Raw genomic sequence first — 23,544 nt, 5'->3', positions numbered from 1 at the left:
GGGGCCCGGGAGACCCCCTCCCCTCATTTTGTGATTGGTCCCCAGTTCCATGGTTCACACCCCCGGTTAACCCCCCCGATTCCTGTGACTGGCTGACCAGTTGTCGCCACCCCTGTTTCCACCCCACTTTAAAAGCTCATGCACGCCTGCCCCCGGGGTCTCTTCTGGGCGGTGGGTCAGAGAGTGCTGAGCCCCGTGCCGCCTCTCCCCCTGAATAAAATCCTGTTTAACTGAGCCCAGAGGAGTCCGCCTTTTGATTAGCTGCCGTGGGTTGCATACGCCATCTGCTGGCCGTCGCTGAGAGGGGAACCAAGACCCACAGGGAGGAGGTGGCTCACCCGGTTTGCCACCCCGACCTCACACGCTGCCGCGGTGCAGGAGACTGAGCTAGCCCGTGGCCGCGCTCATCAGCGCGAGGAACAGCACCGCGACAGCTTTAATTTTTAATAATGAAAGAAAACATTTTGATTTGTGGTTCCAGTGGGAGTTTACTGGTGACTACAAATCATGACTTATTTCATTAACACTAGCAGTCATTTGATATTCTTTGCAGATACAAACAGAGGAGTGTTTGCAAATTGGTACAGAAATTTCCCATGACTTCAACAATGGAGATTACCAGCCTTTCTGCAATAAATGAGTTCTATTCTTGTATCCTTTGTATTTTTTATTTTCTTTGTAGTTCTTTGGACTTAATGACATGGACATCAACTAAAGTAAGTTGCATTTGATTATTAACTACACCTTTTCTATTAAAGTAAAAAACTTGTAATTTTTTGTGATGAACTTCATCCTTAGAGATAAATTTTTAGTGCTGTAAGATTTTTGGTGTTGCTCATAGAGCAATAAATACAACAGAGTTTATATATATATTTATTTATTTACCTGTATTTTTATCTGTTTATATGCTTTTGTTCCTTTAGATAAGTTTAACTTTAACACAGAGAACTGGACAGATATTGTACTTACAGCTGGCAGCAACCGAGCATTGGAAGTTTTTGACCTCAATGCAGGCTGCAGCACAGCAGTGATACAGGAAGCTCATGTTAGATCAGTCCATCAGATCTGCCAAAATAAGGTATATACTTCCTTTAATTGTATTTGCAGTACCACTATGTCATCATTAACGAAGAAATCAGAGGCTAAAAGTAGAACTGATAGTAACTGATAAGTTTTTTATATGTTGGGGAGGATGGGCAAGAACATGCATCTGTGTGATAGGTCCATACAGATTTCATTTGTTCTCTAGTATAAAGGAGGGAGCAGTGAGACTGAATAATCTTGCTATTAGAGATGTGCTTATTGTATTTTATTATCTTTTTCCTTGCTTGTGCTAGACTGTAACACTGTAGTTCAACAGGAACTTTTCCTTATGTAAGCGTTCTCTTCTGAAGCTCAATCTGACACTGTGATTTATTCTGAAACTTTAGAAACAGCAACCAAAAAAAAAAAAAAATTCTCAGTACTACAATAGAACAGATGACTTAAAACTCCTTATCCTTGCTCTTCTTTATTCCTTGAAGACTGATTTGCATGTTTGTAGTTTTTATGGTACCATACGTTCTGGAATGCCTGCTGTGTTAGGTCTGGTTGAATGTTGTGCTTCATTCCCAGCTGGAAAGTCCTTGCTTCTGTGGGTTTAAAACAGTTCCTTGTTATTACTGTTGTAGAACTCTTTGTGGGTTTTCCTTTTAGATGTGATCTGGTAAAACATTTAAAATTGTGCTAACTATTTCAGTACTGTTTGTAACATATATAGGCTTAAACTTCTGGTTTTCTTTTTGCTGGGTCAGCTTAGTTCTTTCAGGTTATTTAATCAAGAAAAAGCTTTAAAGCTGTGGGTAAGTACTCACTTGGGACAAAAAAACCTAGATATATGTGGTATAGCAAAGAAAACTGACCATTTTGGGGGACAATTATACATCAAGGTTCTCGATTTTTTTCAGTTATATAAAACTAATACTTTAGACAAGTCAATAGCAAAATTACACATCAGCTATTTTATTACATTGGATAGTTTAAAGTTATTAGAGCAAATATAACTCTGCATTTTCTTTAAGATGATATGCTAAAATATTTTATAGACTTATAAAAATGTGCAGAATGCTGTGTGCAAACTACATCCTTTTTGAAGTATGAAACACACTGGAATCTAAGGTTCTCTAGTGATGATACATGATTCAATAGAAGCAAATTTGTGGAGAGAAACAGTTCATGCTGAAGATCCAGTGCCTACACCCCAGAATTTATGAAGGCTTTCCTTTGGACTATTTCTAGTCTCATTGTGTGGACTAAATACTCATTTGTGATTGCAGTATACAGATATTCTTGAAGTGCATTTTCTAGTTTCAGTTCACACAAATCAGTTCCCATATTCCAAGACTGTTTTGTGATTCCACCTGGATATAATAATAAAATTTACTCTTTAAATTAATAAAAATCTATTTTGAGGGTCTTGGGAGACAATAGGGAAAGTATGTTCTGATTAAATGTGGGAGAAAACTGTCAGCAAATATAAAATATATAGGATATCCTAGAAACCTAGATGATCAGGCAAGATGTTCTCTTATTTTTGATTTTAGACAGAAACAGCTATAAGCAAGTGTATACATAATTTGCCATGTAATGACTTTGATTTTAAATTGTTATTTTGTTCTCTGTTCTAGAGATTGTTTGAAATTGCCAGTGTGTGAAATTCGTCTCAACCTGCAGCATGTTGATTAAGCTTATTATAACAGTCCATTGCTTTTTGTACTAAATTTTGAGAGACATAGTAAAATGAATTGATTGAAATATCAAAATCATCTTCCTGTCTTAGAGTTTAGGAACATCTGAGATACTGAAATAAATGGCAATTTGAGATCAGACCACAAAGATTCAAAGCTTTAGTGTTAATAATATGTTTGTAATGTGGCAAAACATGTTCTTTGAACAGGAATTTTTCTTTGTGAGCCACAAATACTTGGATGGTATTATGTTCTGCTAGCACAGTTTTAGAGTACACTCATTTTCAGAGGAACAGCAAAAATTTCAGTTTTCTGTTCAGACCCTTTTGTTTCAGAATTCATCGGTCCATTAGTTAGGATGTCTACTTGATGTGAACGCTGAAAAATGTAATGCGTAACTCTGAAGTTTTGGTCAATTAACATTTTCCTCACCATAGTTACAATGTTGGGAAAGTATAGGAACACCAGAAGATACGGAGTGCTTTCTGATATGTCTATTGATCAATGCCTTTATCACAAGCCAGCTGCACTTCTTGGATGACACAAATGGTGCTCATACAGAATTATTGAAGGAAAGAGGGATTCCACAGAACTGTATCCTCCCTGAGGCCAAATTTTTGGTGCAGGTTGCAATGTAGTTAATCTAGAGAGAAGTGAGAAGGAATTACTGTGGTGGTTGAGGAGGCTGATGGTGCAGAAGAAAGGAATTTGTCTATCAGAATGAAAGGATAGTTTCTAGAGTGTGTGGGAATATGCTACTTTTTTTGCATCAAAGTCTCATAAATAATAGATTATCATAAATTGATGGACTATAAAAACACAAAGTGATAAATAAAATTCCGCTTGCATATTCTCCCAACTAGTTTATATTTTCTTGTCATCTATATCAATATTCAGTAGAAAATGTAGTTTGAAGGTACAAGTATCTGTATTAATAAAGTATATTGCTGACAAAATTTCAGGGCGGAGAAGGAGCGAATGGATTTAATTTCTTACCTTTAGTTTTTTACTGTATTCTGTGTATTCTATAGTAAAGGAATAATGTACTAAGTAAATGTGTATATGTCTGTAGAACTTTTTATTTTGGACTCTGTGACCAGTACTGACTGAAGCAAGGGATGGCAAGCAAATATTACAAAAGCACAAAAAAGGGTACTCTGTCATTTTTAATGAATACTGTCCTTTGGACTCCTGCTGTCTTTGTCTTTTGCATTACTCTTTTTTTATAGTTATACAGAGCTAATGTGAGAATGTGTAGACTTTGTTGGGAAATGTGTTGCACAGTACATTTTAATTCATCTTTTAGAGCAAGCTATGCACCAGCTTTCATAATGAATAGAAGATTCCTGGCAGTCAAATACTGATTGCAGGAAATTACCTTGAGGTTTCTGTGATGTATTCAGCCAAATCAAGAAAGTGAATGGTAAGGAAAGGAAAGTGTTTTAACTGTTTCAGTTTGATTCTCTGGAGAGAGAAGTTTTTAGCCAGAAAAAAGGTTGGGATTGGCCAATGTGGATGTTAAAATATCAGAGGTTTTAAACTGGATTTAATTATTTAAAAGTATGAAGCCAAAATTACTCTTGTGATGAAAGAATGCAATTGCTACTGAAGTCAATTGAAATTGGACACTTAGCCCAGGGCTAACCATGTCTCATAATTAATTGTTGAACTAACCTTTGCTCCCTCCCTTTCACTGCTCTTATTTTCTTTCCTGAACATCACATAATGACTTGTGCAATCACAAAAAGATCCTCCTCTGCTTCACATGTTGGATCCCATACCCTGATTTTAGTAAACCCCATAAGTCTCTGAGATGCCCCATATATCCTAGCGGGTGTCGCCCCTGGTCCAAAGGGCTCGTGGCTGTCCTGGGACAGCACTGAGAAGAGTCGAGGCCATGCTCCATTTCTCTGATTGGGTTATGGGACTTCCTCCACACGCACGCTTTCCTCTTTGCTCCTTTGTGTGGGTGCAGACAAGATTTTTTTTCACATAACCTAACAAATAATTACTGTTTATTTCTTAGATGGACTAAATTCTCCACTGAAAGGGTGGTTGGCCACTGGACCAGATTCCCCACGGACGTGGTCCCAGCACCAAACTTGTCAGAGCCTGAGGAGCATCTGGACAATGCTCTTAATCATATGACATAATCCTGCAAGGAGCAGGGAGTTGGACTTGATGATTCCTATGGATCTCTTCCATACCTCAAGTTATTCTATGATTTTATAGATAATTAATACCATGAGAATAGTTACCTGAAACTGATTTATTGTTTTACAGGGATCGTCCTTCAGCACTCAGCAACCTGAGGCTTACAACCTTTTCCTGACCACAGCTGTAGGTGATGGCATCAAACTGTGGGATTTAAGAACACTGAGGTAAGAATAAATTAGGTACCTTGGAATAAAAAAACATGCTTTATCTTTGTTCAGAATTGTCATATTTGCTCTCACATATCCATACAAATTTATGTGGAATCTGAACTGCAGGCTAATTGAAGTTTACTATTTTTCAGAGACCAAACAGAGTGCTCTTTCCTCAATTATAGTTAGTTATGTGGAAGTCATTAAATATTTAAGATTTATCACCTGTTTACCCATCTTTGTAGATCTAATTGTACATATATAATAGTGCACTAAACTGAATGTTATTTACAAAACAGCATGTCATTACTGCTAAAAGAAGTAAAATCTATAATCTACCTTTTAAATTATAAGTCAATTGCAGCAATATTTTTATAAACCATGTATGCAGTGCTGTAAGTCTGCATGGCACATTACCATAAACTCAGAATTAAATGCAATACTGTTTCTAAACACCTTTTGGTCTGGGAAAGCTTCTGAATAAAGGAATAGAACATTAAGAAGGGAACATTGCTCAGGAAAAGTAATTCCTGGGACAAGGGCTGTTGTGCAGGCTGAAAGAATTATGTTTAAAAGAAAAGGGGTTTGGGCAGCAGGATGTTTAATCTTTAAGGAATAATTTCCTATTTGCTTTCTGTGTATGTAAGCTTATCTATGGAAAGATGTCATATAATTTTTCTAGTACTGAATTTTCTGTTTGGGCAATGCTTAATGAGCCTTTCATTTATTTCCATCTTTCTGTGGTAAGCATACATTAAATCTATAGGAGGCATATGTGTTCTTTCCAAAATCATTGGTGTCTTACCTTCACTCAATGCCAGAAAGTAATGAAACCAGACTGCTGAGGTTGGAATATGTTACCTTCTTATGTTTTTCTAATAAGCTGCTCAAATCACGTTGCTGAAGAGTAATGAAAGAGTAGAAAGCTTTACACAGATCACTTATCTGTCTCTTTGTTTCTAAATACTAATACAAGTAAAGTCAGTGAATGGTAAAATAGTTTAAGTGTAAAATCTGGGCAATCAATTAAATGACTATGTCTTGAGAAGAAGGAACTAATTTATGTATGTTCTTGCTGTATATTTAATTTGGCTAGGTCAGTGTATTTTAGTGTCCACTGTGTTCTATTGGCCAAGCTTCAATAAAATAGTTCAAGTCCGTAATGACAGATATTTTAAGGGTGCTTGTGAGGTACCATGTATATGTGTGTGTTTGTTACACAGTGCACAGCGATGAGTGGTATTAACTCTTGTGAAGAAGTAGAAAAAAAAGTAGTTGTTTTTCCCTTGCTAGAATTTTTCAAGGAAATATAGTAAAACCACACTTTTTAAAATTAAATTTTCTGCCATTGCTCAGTCCAGAAACTAAGTCTTCTATATTTTAAAATCTGTTCCTGAGTTCTCAAAAGGAGTAAAACTGATCAGTTTTTCCTATGTGTTCACCAGGTGTTTTTCACATAAATAACTTTAAAATGTCTAAGTTTGGAAAGCTCTGTTTGAACTTGGAACAGGTCTCTGCTGAAGTGTTAGGTCTACTATAGTTACACAGACTGAAAATTTTGCTTATTTTTTTTTGTTCATAGGTTTTGTCCAATCAAATCCAGTCCATCCCTTGTACTGTTGAGTACTTACAGGAGAGATTAGTTCCTAAACAACCTTATGGTGGGCCAGTACCTTTAATCTCTTAAAGTTGTTGATATGTAAAGTTCATGCATCAACAACTATTTCCACTCCCTCTGGAATGACCTTTCTTTGTTTCTGCTTTGGGTTTGCCAGAATAGGGTTTGTTTAATGAAACCTTTGTCCAGTGTTCTTGAAATATAGCAAAGGTAAGTCCGCCTTCTCATTTATACTGCTTGCAGTGTTGTGGATAGTAACACTAACTACAAGATCTCCACTTTATCGTTTGTTGATTTTGTTCTAAATATTTTTCCTAGATGTCCACAGTGAAAATTGTATTGCTTTTCTTTAATCTGTTTATTGCCCTTGAGAATGTATCCATTGTTACTTTATTTAAAAATTCCGTAAAGTACAAAATTTTTATTAAATAAGGGGAAAAAAAAATCCCTCCAGCACAGTGCTCTTCAAAGTTGCTACTGAAAGCATGGGAAATAATTTGCAGGATAACTGCACAATTTCCTTGGACTCTTAGGGATTTTTTGGTTCAGTTTCTTTGATGATGGTTCTTTTTCATATGACATGCATTCCTTTTCTCACAATTAACTGAGGAATTACAGCAGAATGCTCAGGCTCTTTTTTATCTGCATAGATTATATCTTTAAATAGGTTTACCTGGCCTACAGGTTTATAAGTTTTGAATATATTGATATTTTTGCTGTGAGTTCCACAAGAATTTTGCTATCCAACCTGTGTTATCAAACTGCAATTTTTTTCCTAGTGAAAATTCATTTAACTTTTCTTATGTTCTTGGATTTGGTGAAATTATTTTGCAGATTCAATTTTCATCATCTGTTCTGGATAAAGCTGTGAATTTTTCTGTCTCTTTCACTATTGATGGATTGGAGGCATTCCAATATTCCTTCAGAGAGTGCCAGAAAGTCTCATGGGTTCCTCTGAAGGTGGTACAAGAAAAGATATTTTAACTTTCTGATGTTGTCAGCCAACCTCACACAGCTGGGTCATCTTGCCAATAAATGAGGGAATCTTGGACACTGCGAGTGGCTTTTGAATTTACTCAGACTTCTGCTCCATTTGCTTTGAAATGCATGGATTTGTAAAGTTTCATCTGAAGATTTTGAATATTTTTATACTTCTCCTTCATTCTCCTCATTTATAACTAAAGCTAAGAAAAGCTCCAGATGATCTACAAAACAGACTTAGGAATGAAGAATCAAGGAAAATAGTTTTTCTTGGAAGAAGAAAACTATGGCTACTCTTCTTCCAGGTTAGGATAATGAATGAGACTTTATGAATACATGCTTTAGAGCAAGATAATGACTTCAACCATCTTCCAAGACATTTTGAAGAGCAATTTAAGTCTATATTGTATAAAAGAATGGCTACTTGGAGAACAAGTAAAATTAATTTCTTTTGTGTCCAAGGGGAAAGCATTGAACATAAGATTTAGACTGAGATGCTGTGGATATCTGAATGAGAAGAACATTATAGTCACCAGGTTCAGGATTCCCAAAAAAAGTCTCAGAAAAACATTTAATGATCAGGAGGTAAAAAAAAAAAGTTAATACATTCTCACATTTTTGAAGGAGCTGAAGTGTTCTTTGTGATGAGACCTTGTAGACTCATTCATCTGTAAGACACAAGAAACTTTACCATTGTTTCTCATGCTGCTGTTTGTATTGAATGTATTTTGGAGACATTTTTACTCTTTCTGAAGTCAGGAATCTAACATTGATTAATACTCTTCTGTACCTGTTGTCTCCACTAATTAAATTTAATATCTCAGAAAAGTTTGCTTGAAATGACACAAATTTCTGAGTCCTTTATACCACAGAGGCCAGATATATCAGAAAATTCCAATACACTAAGCCTCCTTGTCTTCCAGTCCTACCCGTGTTTAGTGGCTATGAGCATATAGGGCAATGAGATGTACTTTGGCATCCAGCGCTATAAAACCAATGCATAGAAAGAATGTAGAAACTTAGGAATTCATGAACATTCTATTCCCATTCTATAATCTAAACTCATAACAACAGGAAGTATCAGACTAGACTAAATACCAGCTGCTTTAATATGTTCATATATCACTTAAATTTCATATGACAGTTTTAAATTCTGCTTTACCAGTCTGGATCCTTTCAATTTCTCACTTTCTCCCACTTGTAGATTAGATAAATCTGTGCTTTAAATGTCCAGAAGAAAGGAAATTTCTTTCATTCATTATCTTAGGAGGAAACTATAAATTCATAGTTTTGCACTCTTCACTTTGTTAAATGCATTTAGAATATTGACTAAACAGAATGTAGCAGCAGCTCACATTCACTAGCAAAGTTCCTGAACACAGATATCTTCATGACTGGCTGATAACGAGAAGAATTTTATGTCCAGTTTTCTGCAGCTTCTTTTGCATGGTTCATTCCAAGGAGTCCATTTCCTCAAGAGAAGTTTTAGAATGTGAAGCAGTGTAAAATTTTCTTCCCCAAGGCATATTTCAGATCCCCTGTAAAGCTTTTAGGCACTTATGTGAACCTTCCTTGCTCATCAGTAAATTATGGCTAGAGCCGTAATGCAATAAAGCTTCATCCTCTTTGTGTCAGTAACTGTGTGACCTGGCTTGACCTCAGATTTTCAGATGCATCTTTACTCAAGTTTCAGGCTGCACTGTTGAGGACCCTCACTGCACCAATGGGCCTTAATTGCCCGGGCCAGCCTTGTAATCCCACCCATGCACTCTCTGCTTCTTGCTTCAGGCTGTAGAAGTCAGTAGAAATGAGCTGACAGAAACCTTATGAGGTGCAGCCAAGGGGAAGTGCAAAGTCTTTTTAGCACCAAATACAACCCCCAGGCACCAATATAGCTGAGGGGTGCCACTAGGGGGAAAGCAGCTTTGCCAAAAAGGGTACCAAGATGAACATGAGCCAGAAATGTGCCCTTGAGGCAAAGAAGGCTTATGATGTCCCGGGCTGTATCAGGAAGAGTGTTGCCAGCAGGCCGTGTGAGGTGATATCTGCCCTCTGTTTAGCACTGGTGAAGCCACACGGGCCCTATATGAGCAGTGAGGTTGGATAAGGCGACCTCCAGATTTTCCTAACAACCTCAACCCGTTGTCACTTTGTGATTCCATGAAAATAGCATATTTTCTTTACTTGCCACAGAAAAGGTAGGGTATGGGAATCTTGCTGGGGGAGTTGATGTGATATTGACTAAGAAGCAAGATGTACAATAGCAGCTGAAATTGAAAATTAACTTAGAAGGCAGGAAAGGGACAGTTGTGATGTGCTGTCAGATGTGCTGTTCTTATTACCTACCCCGAAATGGAGAGAGCAGGGAATGGAGAGAATAGTTAGTACAGCCCAGTTTGGAAGTCTGGGATGCTACTGATGCCTTAAGCTTTAGCTTTCATCTTTTTCAGATTCTGCGCTGCCTAGGTGTGTAGTTCTGAGCCTCATATTAAGTGTTAGTAAGCTCCCTTCACAGAGTAGGTAGATAAAACAAATCCTTTTCCAGATGGAGACCAAGGACAACTGTTACAATATCTCAGGCCCAAAAACATAAACAACGGTGGACTGAAGAGAGAAAACAAGGATGAGACTACATAATCTGAAGCTGTAATTGGAGAACTAACCCAAATATGCAGAGGGACCAAAACTTATGAAAGTGTGAGACCCTGTGACCTGTTGTCCATTTTGTGACCATTTTGGGTCCACCTTGGGTGTAGCCCTGGGCAGGCTCTTGTCCTGCCCAAGATGTATCCTCAAAGGCCTTTTAATAAATGCCTACTTTATTCTCTTAGCTCTGTCTCTGTTCCAGGTCAGCCTTCCCAAGTCATCACTATTCCAGTAGTGTGAGAAGGTAGACGTGGTAGGTGCTAGATTACTGTTACAGGTAATAAGAATAGCAGGGACAAGGTGTTAGGAAGAGCTCCCAATACCAACCCACTAACTCCTATCATGGCAGGAGCTGCCTGCCTCTGACTCACACTCTGATCAGCTGAGAAATGGAAGTTCAGCTGTTGAAATATGCTGTTTGCTACTGAAATAGCCATTTTTCATCCCTGAAAAAAACAAAAAAGGCAGTGGGTGCTTATTGGACCACAGTGAAGACTTGAGGAATATTGAGCTACTTGCACATACTGAATTGCTTCAGCAGAATACTCAGCTGCATGATAATGCATTGATGTACGATCCTCCCAGAGAAAATCAGTTTCACCTTCTTTCAGCCTCTGGAAGAATTTTCCAGTTTTATGAAGGCAGTATTAGACATTAAGGTAAAATCTCCAAATAGTGTTATGATGCTGTGCAACTAGATCATAAACTCCTCTGGCAACATAATTTAGCAGAATTCCCACAGCCGAAGGGAACTCATCTCATATATTTTCTCATATTTGCACTTTGAGATCTTAGGGTCAGACACGCAGCTTGAATTTCAAGATAGTTTTCACTTTGTATCTTCACTGTGAACTAGCTGCTTGACATCATCCTAAGCAAGATACAGATATACACCTACTCAGAATTCAATTACTTCCGGGTTTCTTCTGAACATAGAGATCCCATGGTTTGCTATATTTTGGTTTTGTTTTGTTTGTTTGTTTGTTTGTTTTTTCCTTTGGAGCCTTTGAGTCTAGTTATCCATATTCTGAGGGATAAAAGAGTGACAGGAGTTCCTCCAAGTTTGGGACTGGAAGTTCATGAAAGTATAGAGGATGGGGAGCACAGGGATGTGGTCCCTGCTGGGTGCTATGGTGAAAACTCTGGGAGCTCCTATGAGAAGAGTTTGGTGTTTCAATGAAATGAAACCCGTATGATCTGTACATTTAAGGTAGCTACTACTACTGTCAAGTTGTGCTCACATTTTGCAGAGCTTTAGTAGATCTGCTGAAGAGTGCTGTGAACAAACACAAGAGCACTGGCACAAAGTAACAGAATACAAATGAAAGTAGATTAAAAAAAACCAAAAAACAAACTTTTGTTTGTAGTTTTTTTAATGCATCAAGTAAAATGAAATAGACTTCTTTTTGAAAGTATTCTCTTATTTATAAAGAGACACTCATTCCAGTATCTTTCCTTTCCAAAGACAGAAAAAAAATTGTACATTTTTTTCTAATATTATTCCATTTTTTTCTTGCAACATAAAAAGATACATATTTTGGAATGTAGACTAAAAGATGTACAATGGAGAACATAGGGAAAACCTGGCTGTTTTCTGTCCCATGCAATTACCAGATGTTTGTCATGGTAACCCCTGAAAAGCTCCGACCAGAAAAGCATTCTTAGGAGGCTGGAGAGCATGCCAGCTGGCCACATAAAGTCTGCAAATAATTTGAATCTCCACCTGTTGCTGCTTAAAAAAAAAAAAAAAAAAAATAGAATGAAAAGAAATGCCTGAAAGAAGACAATCCCTAAAATAAGCTAAAATCATACACATAGTATCTATCTAATAATTCTATGATTTTTGTCCAGTTTTTTCTCATTGCTGTGATACCTGCAGATATCTGGAGTTAATAGATTGAGTAACAAAATTTCTACTTAATTCTGTGGAAAGTTTAGTTGGAATTATTCTTTTAATGTCTTTTTCAAGCAGGATTTTGAGAGGTTGGAGAAGTAGCTGAAATTGTAATGGAACATATATCCTGATATAATGGAAAAGCTGAACAAGAAAACAATTAAGAAAATAGAAACCAGGTTTTGGGATTGGTTATTTATATATTGGGTAATATATATATATAATCAAATCATTGGTTATTACTGTGGCTGTACTAGCACAAGGAAAAGGGAAATAGATACATAAGGACTAACACGATTCCGAGGTTTTCACTCATCTTTGCTCTGCTACATCATAGCACTATAAAGCAATGCCTTGGTCATAGGATAGTGCCCTTTTCCTTGTGCTAGTACAGCCACAGTAATAACCTTGGAATCATGTTAGTTCTTATGTATCTATTTACAGGTGAAATATTCAAGTTATTGGTCACAAATACAGAGGAGATTCTTTTGAAAGGAAGTTTTTTGCAGTGTTCTATTAGGAGGCTCTTCTGTGAAGAAGACCTTGATTGAGGAAATGATCTTTTACAGGCCCTGACAATGAGGTCTTAAACATCTAGAATAGTCCTGATCACCAGTGCTCTACTTAAGGAAGAATGGTGAACCTGAAGACACCTTCAGGAGGGACAGTGGATATGAATTTTGTTCATTTTTCTCCTGAAGAAATTTCTTTCACACGACGCTGATATATCTTACAAGTATAAGATTAAAAAGATTTATTTTTCCCTCAAATTCTCTTTGAAAAGTAACTCAGAAAAAAAAAATCTCCTTGAAATTTGCAAACAGTGCAACTAGCACTCGAGGCTAAGTAGTAGAAGAAGTTTACTCTACACAATGAATAATGTCGTGTGGAAGCCTAACTGAGGAAGAAAATGCTGAGGAGACTGAGGTCGTATTTTCCTTTCTTGTCAATAGGAAGCTTGAACAGAGGCAGGTTATTCAAAAGACATAATGTGGCCATTGGTTACTGAAAGCCTCTGAATATTCATGTGAAAAAACTGAAGTTGAAGAATGTTTTTACACCTCAGTCACAGTAGTTGGCTGTATTCATAAGTTGTTTCTCTTGAACTGTATTGTTCTCTTAAGTTGGGCTATTTTAGCAGTTTTAGGATAGAACATGTCTGAGGTGAAGCATCTGCTTACTGTATGCTCAAAAGGTCTGTTAATATCAGTAGTTTTGTTATACAGAATACAGTAAATTTCAGAGTTAGGATCTATAAAATGATGTGTTTTCATACATTAGAAAGTGTCTCATGCTTTAATAAGTGATTGCAATTAGATCAGTCACAAAGTAATGTTTTGGTTTATGTATGTCTTTCACCTGGGTGAATGCAACCAACTTGGCATTTAGTACATTCTTACACGTACATGCGTGTCTACAACAGAACAATATGGTATAAAAATTTAGAGCTTTCTGCACATAGGTTCAGTCAATTGAATTTACATAGCTTCTGTGATTTCACTGGCCAGGAAAAAGTGTATATCACAGGAGCTGGCAGGAGATTTTACTATTTCAAATTTGTTCCTGGACCTAGCATACATAAAACAAACAAAAAAGAATATATGACATCTGCATTATGGTGAAGTATGTGAATTTGTTTTGTAAGAAGGGTAGGTTTACAGCATTCATAGTAAAGACAAAAGAAGAATGTATGTTATTATAAGTCTGTTTTAAAATCATAGCTCAAAGGTATAAAACTAAACTTCTGAAATGAGGCATACATATGTAAATGACATCTCTGAATGGTGTTGAAACTTGTATTAAAATGTCTTTTAATATTGAGGAAACTCTGATTAATATTTTTTGGCATAAGTTTTGTAGTGACTGCAAAGATACCATGGTTCTTTACAACCACGTGGTGCTTTTTAGGTGGATATTAATCTTCATATCATTAAAAACATTGATATTTTTAAATAGCCCAAGTGTGCTCAGCTATTTAAAACTTATTCTACAGTGCTTCTTGTAATATTAACATGAAAAGTAGGAAATTAATTCCCTGCATTAATTTTAAATCTATTCCTTCCTTTAGGATGTTTTAACACAGATAGGTAAGAAGTTGATCTACAGTTATAGGACAGAGTGAGAGAGAGATTTTTCACTTTGGAATGTTGTTTGGATATTGTCTTTCTTGACTTAACATATAGAATAAATTAATGTAAGGAGTAGAAATGTAAATAAACAACAAAGGTTAAATATTCAGATTTGGATGTGAGAAAAGCAAGAGATAATTATTTATGGTATGATTCCACATACTGCATCTTCATTTGATATAAATAATTTGAGGGAGATTTATAAATCTTCGTGGTGCAGACTTTGACAACACCTTCCCCTTAGCTAACTGATACGCATTACAGTTATATATATATTTATTAGTGATGTTTCTATCCTGTAAACTAAACAAGGCCAAAACATGGGTTTGGTCATTGTCCTGGGGCAGTTTTGTTTGTTCATTTTATTTTTAGTCATTAATGTTCTTTAATGTCTTTCAGTTTTGACAAAATCCTCCTGCTGATATATTTAAAACATAATTTGTGTGTTTGCCGTAATGAATTTGTAGACTAAGAAAAACATGAGACCAGGAGGATTTAATGAAAATGGCAGTAAAAGAGGTAATTTTTAGTTGGTGTGAATAACACTGAAACTTCTTTGTAGGTGTGAACGTCGTTTTGAAGGGCACAGTAGCCGCTGCTATCCGTGTGGAATTGCAGTGTCTCCCTGTGGACGCTTTATAGCCAGTGGATCAGATGACAAATATGTAAGTAGTTTTTGCTTATTTTCCTCCTAAACTATAAGGACTACTCATATTGTACTAAAAGAGTCTTTTCAGAGGATTCTAGGATTGACCTTAGTGTGCTTTACTGGAGTCTATGGTACTTTCATATAGTTCATTCACATGTAGCAGTTACATATGATTCATGATTATTATGTCAGAAAAATCCCAGAGCAGCTAAATCTTAGTGCTCAAAGTAATTGTTGAAAGATTGTCTCTAGAGGTCTCCATAATATTTGATTCTGAATTGTCGTGTGCCATCAAACATGAGGAGAATGGTGTTCCCTGTAGTATAGCTGCATGTGTTGTATATACATCTGACCACTAGGAACTCTGTAGCAAATACAAGTTAACTCGCTTAAGCTCCCAAACACAGGGTGATGAATCTTTTAGTACAGCTTTCTTACGAACCAATCAGATGAATAAAAAAAATGAGATGTCATTCAATAGGAATTAGAACTTTCCATACCCTTTGTGTGTATGTTTTCTCCACAGACCGTTTCTCTTCTGAATCAATGTCAATCATATTTAAATTATTTAGAAATTAATCCTGAGTAAATGTGTATTGCTGCCTTTTTGAGTTTGCATCTAATTTTAATTCAGCAATGCCTGCATTGTTGGCAGAATATCTTGCTGTTTGTGAAGAGATGGATGATTACTAACTTGTACTGTAGGCCTGTGAAACTAGACTGGGGTCGTTTCATCGCAAACACATCCTTTCAAAACAGCTGGGTAGGAACGCTTTTTAAATTTATTTTAGGTATTTCTAGGTTAATCATCAGAACATGATGCAGAGTTTCTAATCAACTTCAAATTCAGAACAAGAGGAATTTACTCTTCTGGCTAGTTTTGAAATACTGGTTCAAATAATGCATGAAGGTTAGAAATTTTATGGGCAGATTGCTGGATGTTTGGCAATAAGTATTGTGTTCTTGATATTTTCATATTTTTCAAGTTTCTGGTAAATAGCATTTCAAAAGGAATCTTGCAATACAAACGAAGGACTTTTTGCTTTGTAAAAAAAATCCATCTAATATTCATCTCAGGTCATGATATAGATGATATACTAATATATTTATTTGAGGTTACTAATTAAAGGTGCTTTTGAATTGTATAAAAATAAGTGCAGTCACAAGACCTTTTTGTCTTCTCATGTGCATTGAAGTATTTGTTTGGAATTAGTGCTGATACAAGAAAATAAACACAGTATGATTTTGTCCTTACTCCAAATTCTTGGCACATGGTGGGTCATCAAAGGAAGCTGAATAGCTGGCTTGCATCCTGCTCCAGTTGGCATGTGGTCCCTCGTGGGCACAGTGCCAGTCAATACTTTTTAGTGTGGCTTCTGGGTTGGAATTTTGCGTAATTTGCATCCTACATCTGTAGAGAACTTTTATTGCTCTTCTTGTCCCCTCAGGAAAACAGAGTCAAGCTTTGGGCTCTTGCTTATATTGTACTGTTAGGACAAAATGCAGTTTTGGGGCATTTTTTAGGAGCCTTCCCTTTCAAGTGTTGAGACTGGATATACTTTGGTGCTTCTTTTTGAAACAAAATTGAACATGGCATTGAATAGTCCATTCATATTTTTCAATTAATAACATCCTGACAGATGACTTAATGTGTGACTGGGACAGTTTTGATAATATCGAGAAGTCACATTTTTCTGAAGGTTATATGAATGAATATCTACTGGAATAAGCTGCATTAAAAAATCAGTACCATAGATATAAAACATTATCTTCAAAAAGAACATTCTGGAAATAGGTTATGTAACTTTCCACTGAAAAGTAACTGCATCTTCAGTCATCTTGGAGTTTACTTTATCAAGTGTAATTCTTGCACCCTGTGGTTAACAAATGTGCTTGATTTTAAAGCCAAAAGAGGCATAATTTGAGTGTAATCGCGAGACAATGACCTTAAACTGCCTTTTGTATTTCATAGCTGAAGTATTTGACAGGGAGGAATAAGTTGTCTACACTGATTAATAGCAAAACCACATTCCTACAGGACATAGAAACAGCAAACAAAATATGTTATTGTAAAAAAAGAGATGAAAATTCTGTCTGCCTTTTTTCTACTTCGAGGTTATATGACCTGTTTTATATAAGAGCTCAGTGTAGCTTCTGTGTGGCTGAAGTAGCCACTTGGTTTTGTTTGAACTGCTCTGGTGTGTTTTAGTGTGAGATTTGTAGATGCTGTAAACTGGGGTTGCAAGTGTTTTCCTAACTGATTACTCCAACTTCCTTAGTAGAACCTTTACCAAGACTAGTGTAGGACCCTGACAGTCTGATCAAGCAGGTAACCAGTATCCTGGTTTTGAACTGTGATTGTCCTTTCTGTAATTAGTTGTGACTAGAAAATATAGAATATTAACACTTCTAGTATCAAATCTTTTCTGCATCCTAAATAGCCTAAGGTTACAAGTGAATTTAGTTGACTTTCTAATTAGCTGAATACACATAATATTGTAATTCTAACCATTTTACAAGCGGACAGTTAAAGGTTTCTGACTATCAATATTATTAAGAACGTTGGACAAAAATACCCAAATTGGGCCTAGATTTCCATTTTGCTGGACTCTGTACAAAAATGTTTATGTAAAATTTTTTTTGTCTACAAAAATCTTAGTGTAAAAAGACAAAAATATCTGGACAATATGAAATGTTACTTTTTATAATAAAAAGAACTAATTTTCTTTCTGTGCCATGTAGTTCTAATTAGCTGTATTACTTTGTGTCTAATTAGGCACTTAATTTTTGTCTTTGAAGACTTTAGGGCTCTCTGAACAAATACCAAGTTTCCAGAAATTAAGTAGGAAATTAAGAAATAAATATTTGTCTCTTTAATTGCTTTCAGACTCATTCTTTCTAGCTCTCTTTGAACTGTAGATTCTAAGAGGCACATTTTGACCCTAGTGCTGAAATTGGATTTTCTAAAAATCATAAAACTCTTGTCCACGCCAAATCTCAAAGCCTGTGTTCAGAGCTCACACGGATTCACCCATATCACAAACCCAGAAGTTTTTCAGCATAGCAGGTTGCTGCATGAATAACAAAAAATACATGGGTAGTGTATGACAGTCTCTTCCCTTTTTTTTATACTTTTCAACAAAGTCTAAGATTTTTCTTACAACACTGTCTTTGAAACACATTCTAAATCCAAGATTAAATTTATGCCTTCCAACTGTGAAGGCACTGAAGCTTAAGGAAGTAGCACAGAAGGCAGCATCTTTGAAAGGGGTCACAGGAGACAGAATAAAGCAATTGGATTCTTATACATAACATCAGTCTAATAACAACTTGTGTGCCCCTGAATATTATCCTTCATGAAGAATTTGTTTTAGAGTAAGTTCTCATTATGCAAGTGATGCTGGAAAGTGATGCTGGTTTGGGGACATATCCAAAGGGTTTTGCAAACCTGTGAGGGGTGGCTGGATGCAAACCCAGACCTGATACTCTTTGCAGACTGAGTTATTTTCAGATACAAGATTCTGCATCAGGCATGACACAAACTGTAGATTTTGTTTAAGGTTGACACCTTAGTTTAAGTAGCTACAGAGACTGATATTCCAAATAAAATATCAGCACTGCTGAGCAATATACTGTAATGTTTTACTACCAGAAAAATACATTTGGAGGTCGGGCTGCCAACACTCTTTTGTTCTGTACATCTGCTCCTCTTGCACTTCACTACTTCCTAAAGTAATCATTGCCAAGAAGACTGTATTTCTCAACCCCCATAAATATATTATTAGTCACATTAGTCTCTCTGTGGCTCAGTTCTGATTCACAAAATGGAGATTAGCAATGGTGTCTTTCTTCTCTCTTCTTGTCTTTAAAAGAAGAGTTTAGACGAGTCCTGTCTCAGTTTCTTACTGTTGTGATCGGCTGCTCTGATCTTATTTATATAAGATAAATATATATATTAAAAAAATTATATATTGTGAATCTGTGGTGTGATAAGCTTTAAAATTGCCTCTGATTAGGTTAAAAATTGCATTAAATGATCTAGATATCAAAGAAGAAACACATCAGAAACCCCCAAATTTGAATGATAAAATTGTGTGGTTGATTTTCTCCCTTTAAAGCCCACTTCATTAGAACTTTTTAGGTAGTAATAATGTTGGGTAAAAGACTACAAATGAGGAAGTTGGCAAAGATATTCTGATACAGTTGTATGTAAATGGAAGAGATAGGACTAGAATGCTTGGTTCCATATCTCTTGGGAGTGTATATTTGGGGCATCACTGACATTTATTTGATATATGATAAAGTATGCTTTAATATTTTATTGAAGAAAATACGGGGATATTTTCTTTACCAGAAAATTACTTCTAGAAATGAATGATATTGGGATTGTATTGTATTTATTGTCATGGTCTACACTTCATACCAGAGGACTTGCAGAACAGAATCTATTATATAAAGCAGTGGTAGTAACTACCTGAAGTATTTTGGTTTTCAGTGTGATTGGTGTTCCAAATATATTGCTCAAGTTTTATCTTATGTGTCCATACTGTTTAACTAAGATAGGCTTTAAAAGGAAACATCTGGAGAAAATATTAGTAATGTTAACTGTGGAAAAGGCAGGACTGACATTGCCTGGCAGAACAAAATCCATAGCAGAGAACAAATTACAGAGACTGCGACAGCCTCTCTGCCAGCTGCTGATGGAGAAAATCTACCCCTTTCCAAAGAGGAACACAGTTTTGTTTTAGTCTTGAACCTGAGTTTTTTTGATTCCTTGTTAGTGTGGTTGGCTGTTAGGCTGATTATCCTAGAATTGAAGAGATAAATATTGCTTTATTAATCATACTGTCATGACTTTGGGTATGCTATTACTTCACAGACTCTTTGGGTATATCTTTGAAGATGAATAAAAATCTTGGCCTTAGTAGGTCATTATATGAACCATGGAATTATGTGAGTATGAGCACATTAATTGTTCTTGTGTGCTTTTTGGTCAGTTCAGGTTATTGCTTATCTAGGCCACTATACCTCAGACCTGGCCACCACAAAACCAGATCAGCAGCTGAGAGAGGTGGAGGATTTTCTGATGGCTATAGATGTATTGTCATTTACCTAATACTGAAAAACATTTTTTTCAATCTGAATTTTATGAATCTGTAATTTGTTACTGTACTAACACTGGATTTTGAGAGATAGGAGGAAGTGTGAGAAATTAGCCTTTTTTACTAAAGAAAACTAATATTATAAAAATACCCCATGTTCAACTGTAGACAAAATAGGAAGCTGAAGCAGATATATGACTACCCAATGTTCATTCTGGAACGCGTGTGGCAGTGAAGTGCTAAAAGTGGATGTACATAATTTTATATACACAGGGCTTGTGTTTTCTATATGTGTACCTCTTGGTCTCAATTCTTGATAGTAGTTGAATTTTGGGTATCATTGGTACATCTGGTACAAAAATCTGGTTAATGGTCCTCTGCAGCATCTGAATCTTTCAGTACTTTTGTCAGTCAACACCAGTGCGCAAACAGGAAATGCAATTATTGATACTGTTGATATAGAGGAAAATCTTAGCAGCAGGCAGAAAAGAGCCGGAGTGGGTGTGATACAACCATGCTGCTTCACAGTGAGAGGTGAGGCAAATTTTCTTAGAATAAAATCTTCAACTCATAATTCTGTACTCTGACAACTCTACGTGTGTTATAAAAGTAAAGGCAGCCTAAATTCAGTGGTGTGTGGTGCTACATAAATTTCATATGAAAACAAATAAAAGCAATTACATATAGGAGGCCTTAAAATTAGCAAATTAAATAGAAACTGAATTGGCAAAAATTACAATTTGGAAGCTTCATAGAAGGGTGGCTTAGAGAGGGAAATCAGATATGGTTTATGTAATTATTTTAGTGAGGAAAATTCAAATGTGTTATCTATAACTGCCAGAAGACTGATACATTTGAAAAATATCCCCTGCACCTTGAAAGATGACTGATATGAATAATATTAACTATTTTAATAATAAAGAGCATTAATAATGTTCACTGTCACTCATTTTTTTTAGTTATGTCAATGAAATATTATGGAAACTGGGATCTTACAGTAGTGGGAAGTTTCCTGTGACTACCCGAAAGACAGCCTCCATAAGTGTCATTAAAAAGGAAAGGGGCTCTCAGAGGGTGCACTGTACTCAACATTTTGGTGCCAGGCTTGATTAGACTTTCCATGCTACCATGTGGTAAGTGTATAAGATATCTTGGGACTGAAGAGCATTAAGCAGAGCTTAGCATACTTGTGAAATCTGTTTTATTATGTGTGGATTTGGTACCGATACCTATAGTTAAGGTAGTCTAACACTTTCCACTATAATTCTCTTTTCAGTTGCTTATAAGTAAGAGCATTTTGGGCTGAAACTTTCCATGCTCAATGTCTGCTTCAGGTTGTTATTTTTCTTTAGTGTAAGTAGTTCAGGAGCTTTTTTAGCTTGAAAGAGAGGAAAAATAAGTGGTTTAGTGGAATATGTGCCCCAGTATAAATAGGGATTGATGGAGTGCAAGTCCAACACTTATATCATGTACTGCGGGATTATACATCAAGTTTGATGGCACCGATGGAAGAAAATGGCCAGTAATGCCTCATTAACTGCAGATATCTTTTATAAAAATGTTAGATTATTTACTTCTTTTTCTGTCAAGGGACTTTAACATTTCTGTCTTCTGTAGCTCATTTGAAATATTAGGAAAAATAGTCACAGAAAAGTGATGACAGTGGCCAACTCATGCAAAACATGTGAAGAAAACATCTCTATTTGTGTAAACTAAGTATCTTAGATATCAATGTCTTTTTGTTTGTTAGTTGTGTTCTTTTCCTGACATCTGTTTCTAAAATACACACTTCAGCTTAAAGCCACAACAACAAAAGACTTTACTTGAAACTGGTGTTGCTTTTCTGATGCCTGTGCGAAAGCTGATAACACGGAGAATTCTTCTGTTATTCTTCAAGTCTTTATGATTTGCTTCTCCCCCTTTCCTATCCCAGGAGGCTGTAGGAGTGTAAGAAGTTTGACACAAATGTATATGGACGTGGGTTGGACAAGGGGGCAATGGGAACAGACGGGAACAAGTTTCCTTTGAAGTTAGAGTGTGAGAAAACAGAGGAAAGAATTTTACAGTGAAACTCCAGATAATGAGTCAATTTATCTAGCACACTGTCTACCAATGCAGTAGAATTAAGTAATTTTCCATTTGGATACATATTCCTCCACTCAAGGAAGGGCCTTTGCCCTTCTTCCCTGTCTCTTAGTACAAGTCTAGGGAAGAAAGCAGGAGCTTGTGTATACTTGCAAGGTGCTAAATACACTGTCACACTCTGGGTTACTGAAAACTGACTACTCCAAATGTTCTTCAAATGTCAAGTGAAAGGAAATACAAGTTAGTATGTGGTTATGAGTCCAGGAAACTTCTTTGGAAGCTATTGGTACAGGTAAATAGGTTTTACTTTTGGCTGACCCTCGGCAAGAAATGGAAAGGAAATACCAATATCTACTGAATCAGTATTTTTATTAGACAAAATTCATCTTAATATAAAAAAAGGGGGATTGACTTTGGCTAAAGTCTAAAACGTTATATGCACACATGCATTTTGGGTATTGCTGAGTGCTTCCTAGACTGTTTTGTTTTCTTTTTCATTACATTTGGTTTGCTGAAAATCTGTTCTTCCTCTGTCATTGATATCATATTTTCAAGTATTTTTGCTCTTCTGTGGCTAATGTTGTGGTATCATTTATAATTCAGTTACTGTTCTTTTTTTCTGTAGAGAAGACTACGCTAAAATAATCTAGTGAGTATAGAACAAGAAAACCATTTGGATAATGTCAGAAAATACAGCAAAACTAAAATTATGGCAGACTGTCGCAGAAGTATGTTTATACTGGAGTTATTGCTCTTCTTATGAGTGTTTTGTTAAAATACAATTCTCTTTGGGGTTTATGTTTTGGTTTTTTTTTAAAACTTTTGAAGTTAAAAATAAATGTACTTTCAATCTTTAACCAAGTTAACTTTTATTCTCAGAATTTAGACTATCACTGGCTTGTTTAAATATCTTTGGCTAGAGCTACTTAAACAGAAGCTGGTTTTATACACTTTTATATGATGATGTTTTTCTTTTAATGAGATTTTATTCTCTTACATGTCAAAATTACTCAGAAAATTATTATTACTTTTCCTTTTGGTTATTGGAAGAGAAGATGATAGCGACCACAATAAAATAAACAATTCTTGCATGTAGCTAAAGACTCTGCCCCTTTTTCTGTTGAAGCTGAACCATAACACCTACATGATCAAGATTTACGGGGCTAGGAATACAGTATCAGAAAAACATTTATCAGTAGTTCCACTAGGGTAGATTTGTGAAAGGGATGTGCAATGGGCAGGTTGTGTTCCCAGCCACGTTTTGTGTGTTTTGCCTAGCAGCTGTTCAATATGAGCGTAGTCTTTGTGGTAAAGGTCAGAGAAAAGGGCTTTCCCATATCTGGTCTTT

General features: G+C 36.0%; 1 protein-coding gene across 1 annotated transcript in view; it reads left to right on the top strand.

Moving 5' to 3' along the window:
* The window catches only part of WDR27 (WD repeat domain 27), a 100,227-nt gene that overhangs the window by 33,107 nt on the left and 43,576 nt on the right, over positions 1 to 23,544 (top strand). The window contains exons 19-22 of the mRNA XM_058420052.1: positions 554 to 651; positions 957 to 1,078; positions 5,010 to 5,107; positions 14,923 to 15,025. Of these exons, the coding sequence (XP_058276035.1) occupies positions 554 to 651; positions 957 to 1,078; positions 5,010 to 5,107; positions 14,923 to 15,025 (421 nt within the window). The remainder of the gene's footprint in view (positions 1 to 553; positions 652 to 956; positions 1,079 to 5,009; positions 5,108 to 14,922; positions 15,026 to 23,544) is intronic.

Source organism: Hirundo rustica, chromosome 3 (assembly GCF_015227805.2).
Source record: "Hirundo rustica isolate bHirRus1 chromosome 3, bHirRus1.pri.v3, whole genome shotgun sequence".
Classification (NCBI taxonomy): Eukaryota; Metazoa; Chordata; class Aves; order Passeriformes; family Hirundinidae; genus Hirundo; species Hirundo rustica.
The sequence above is the reverse complement of the archived record's forward strand: the minus strand, read 5'-3'. Positions and strand labels throughout refer to the sequence as shown.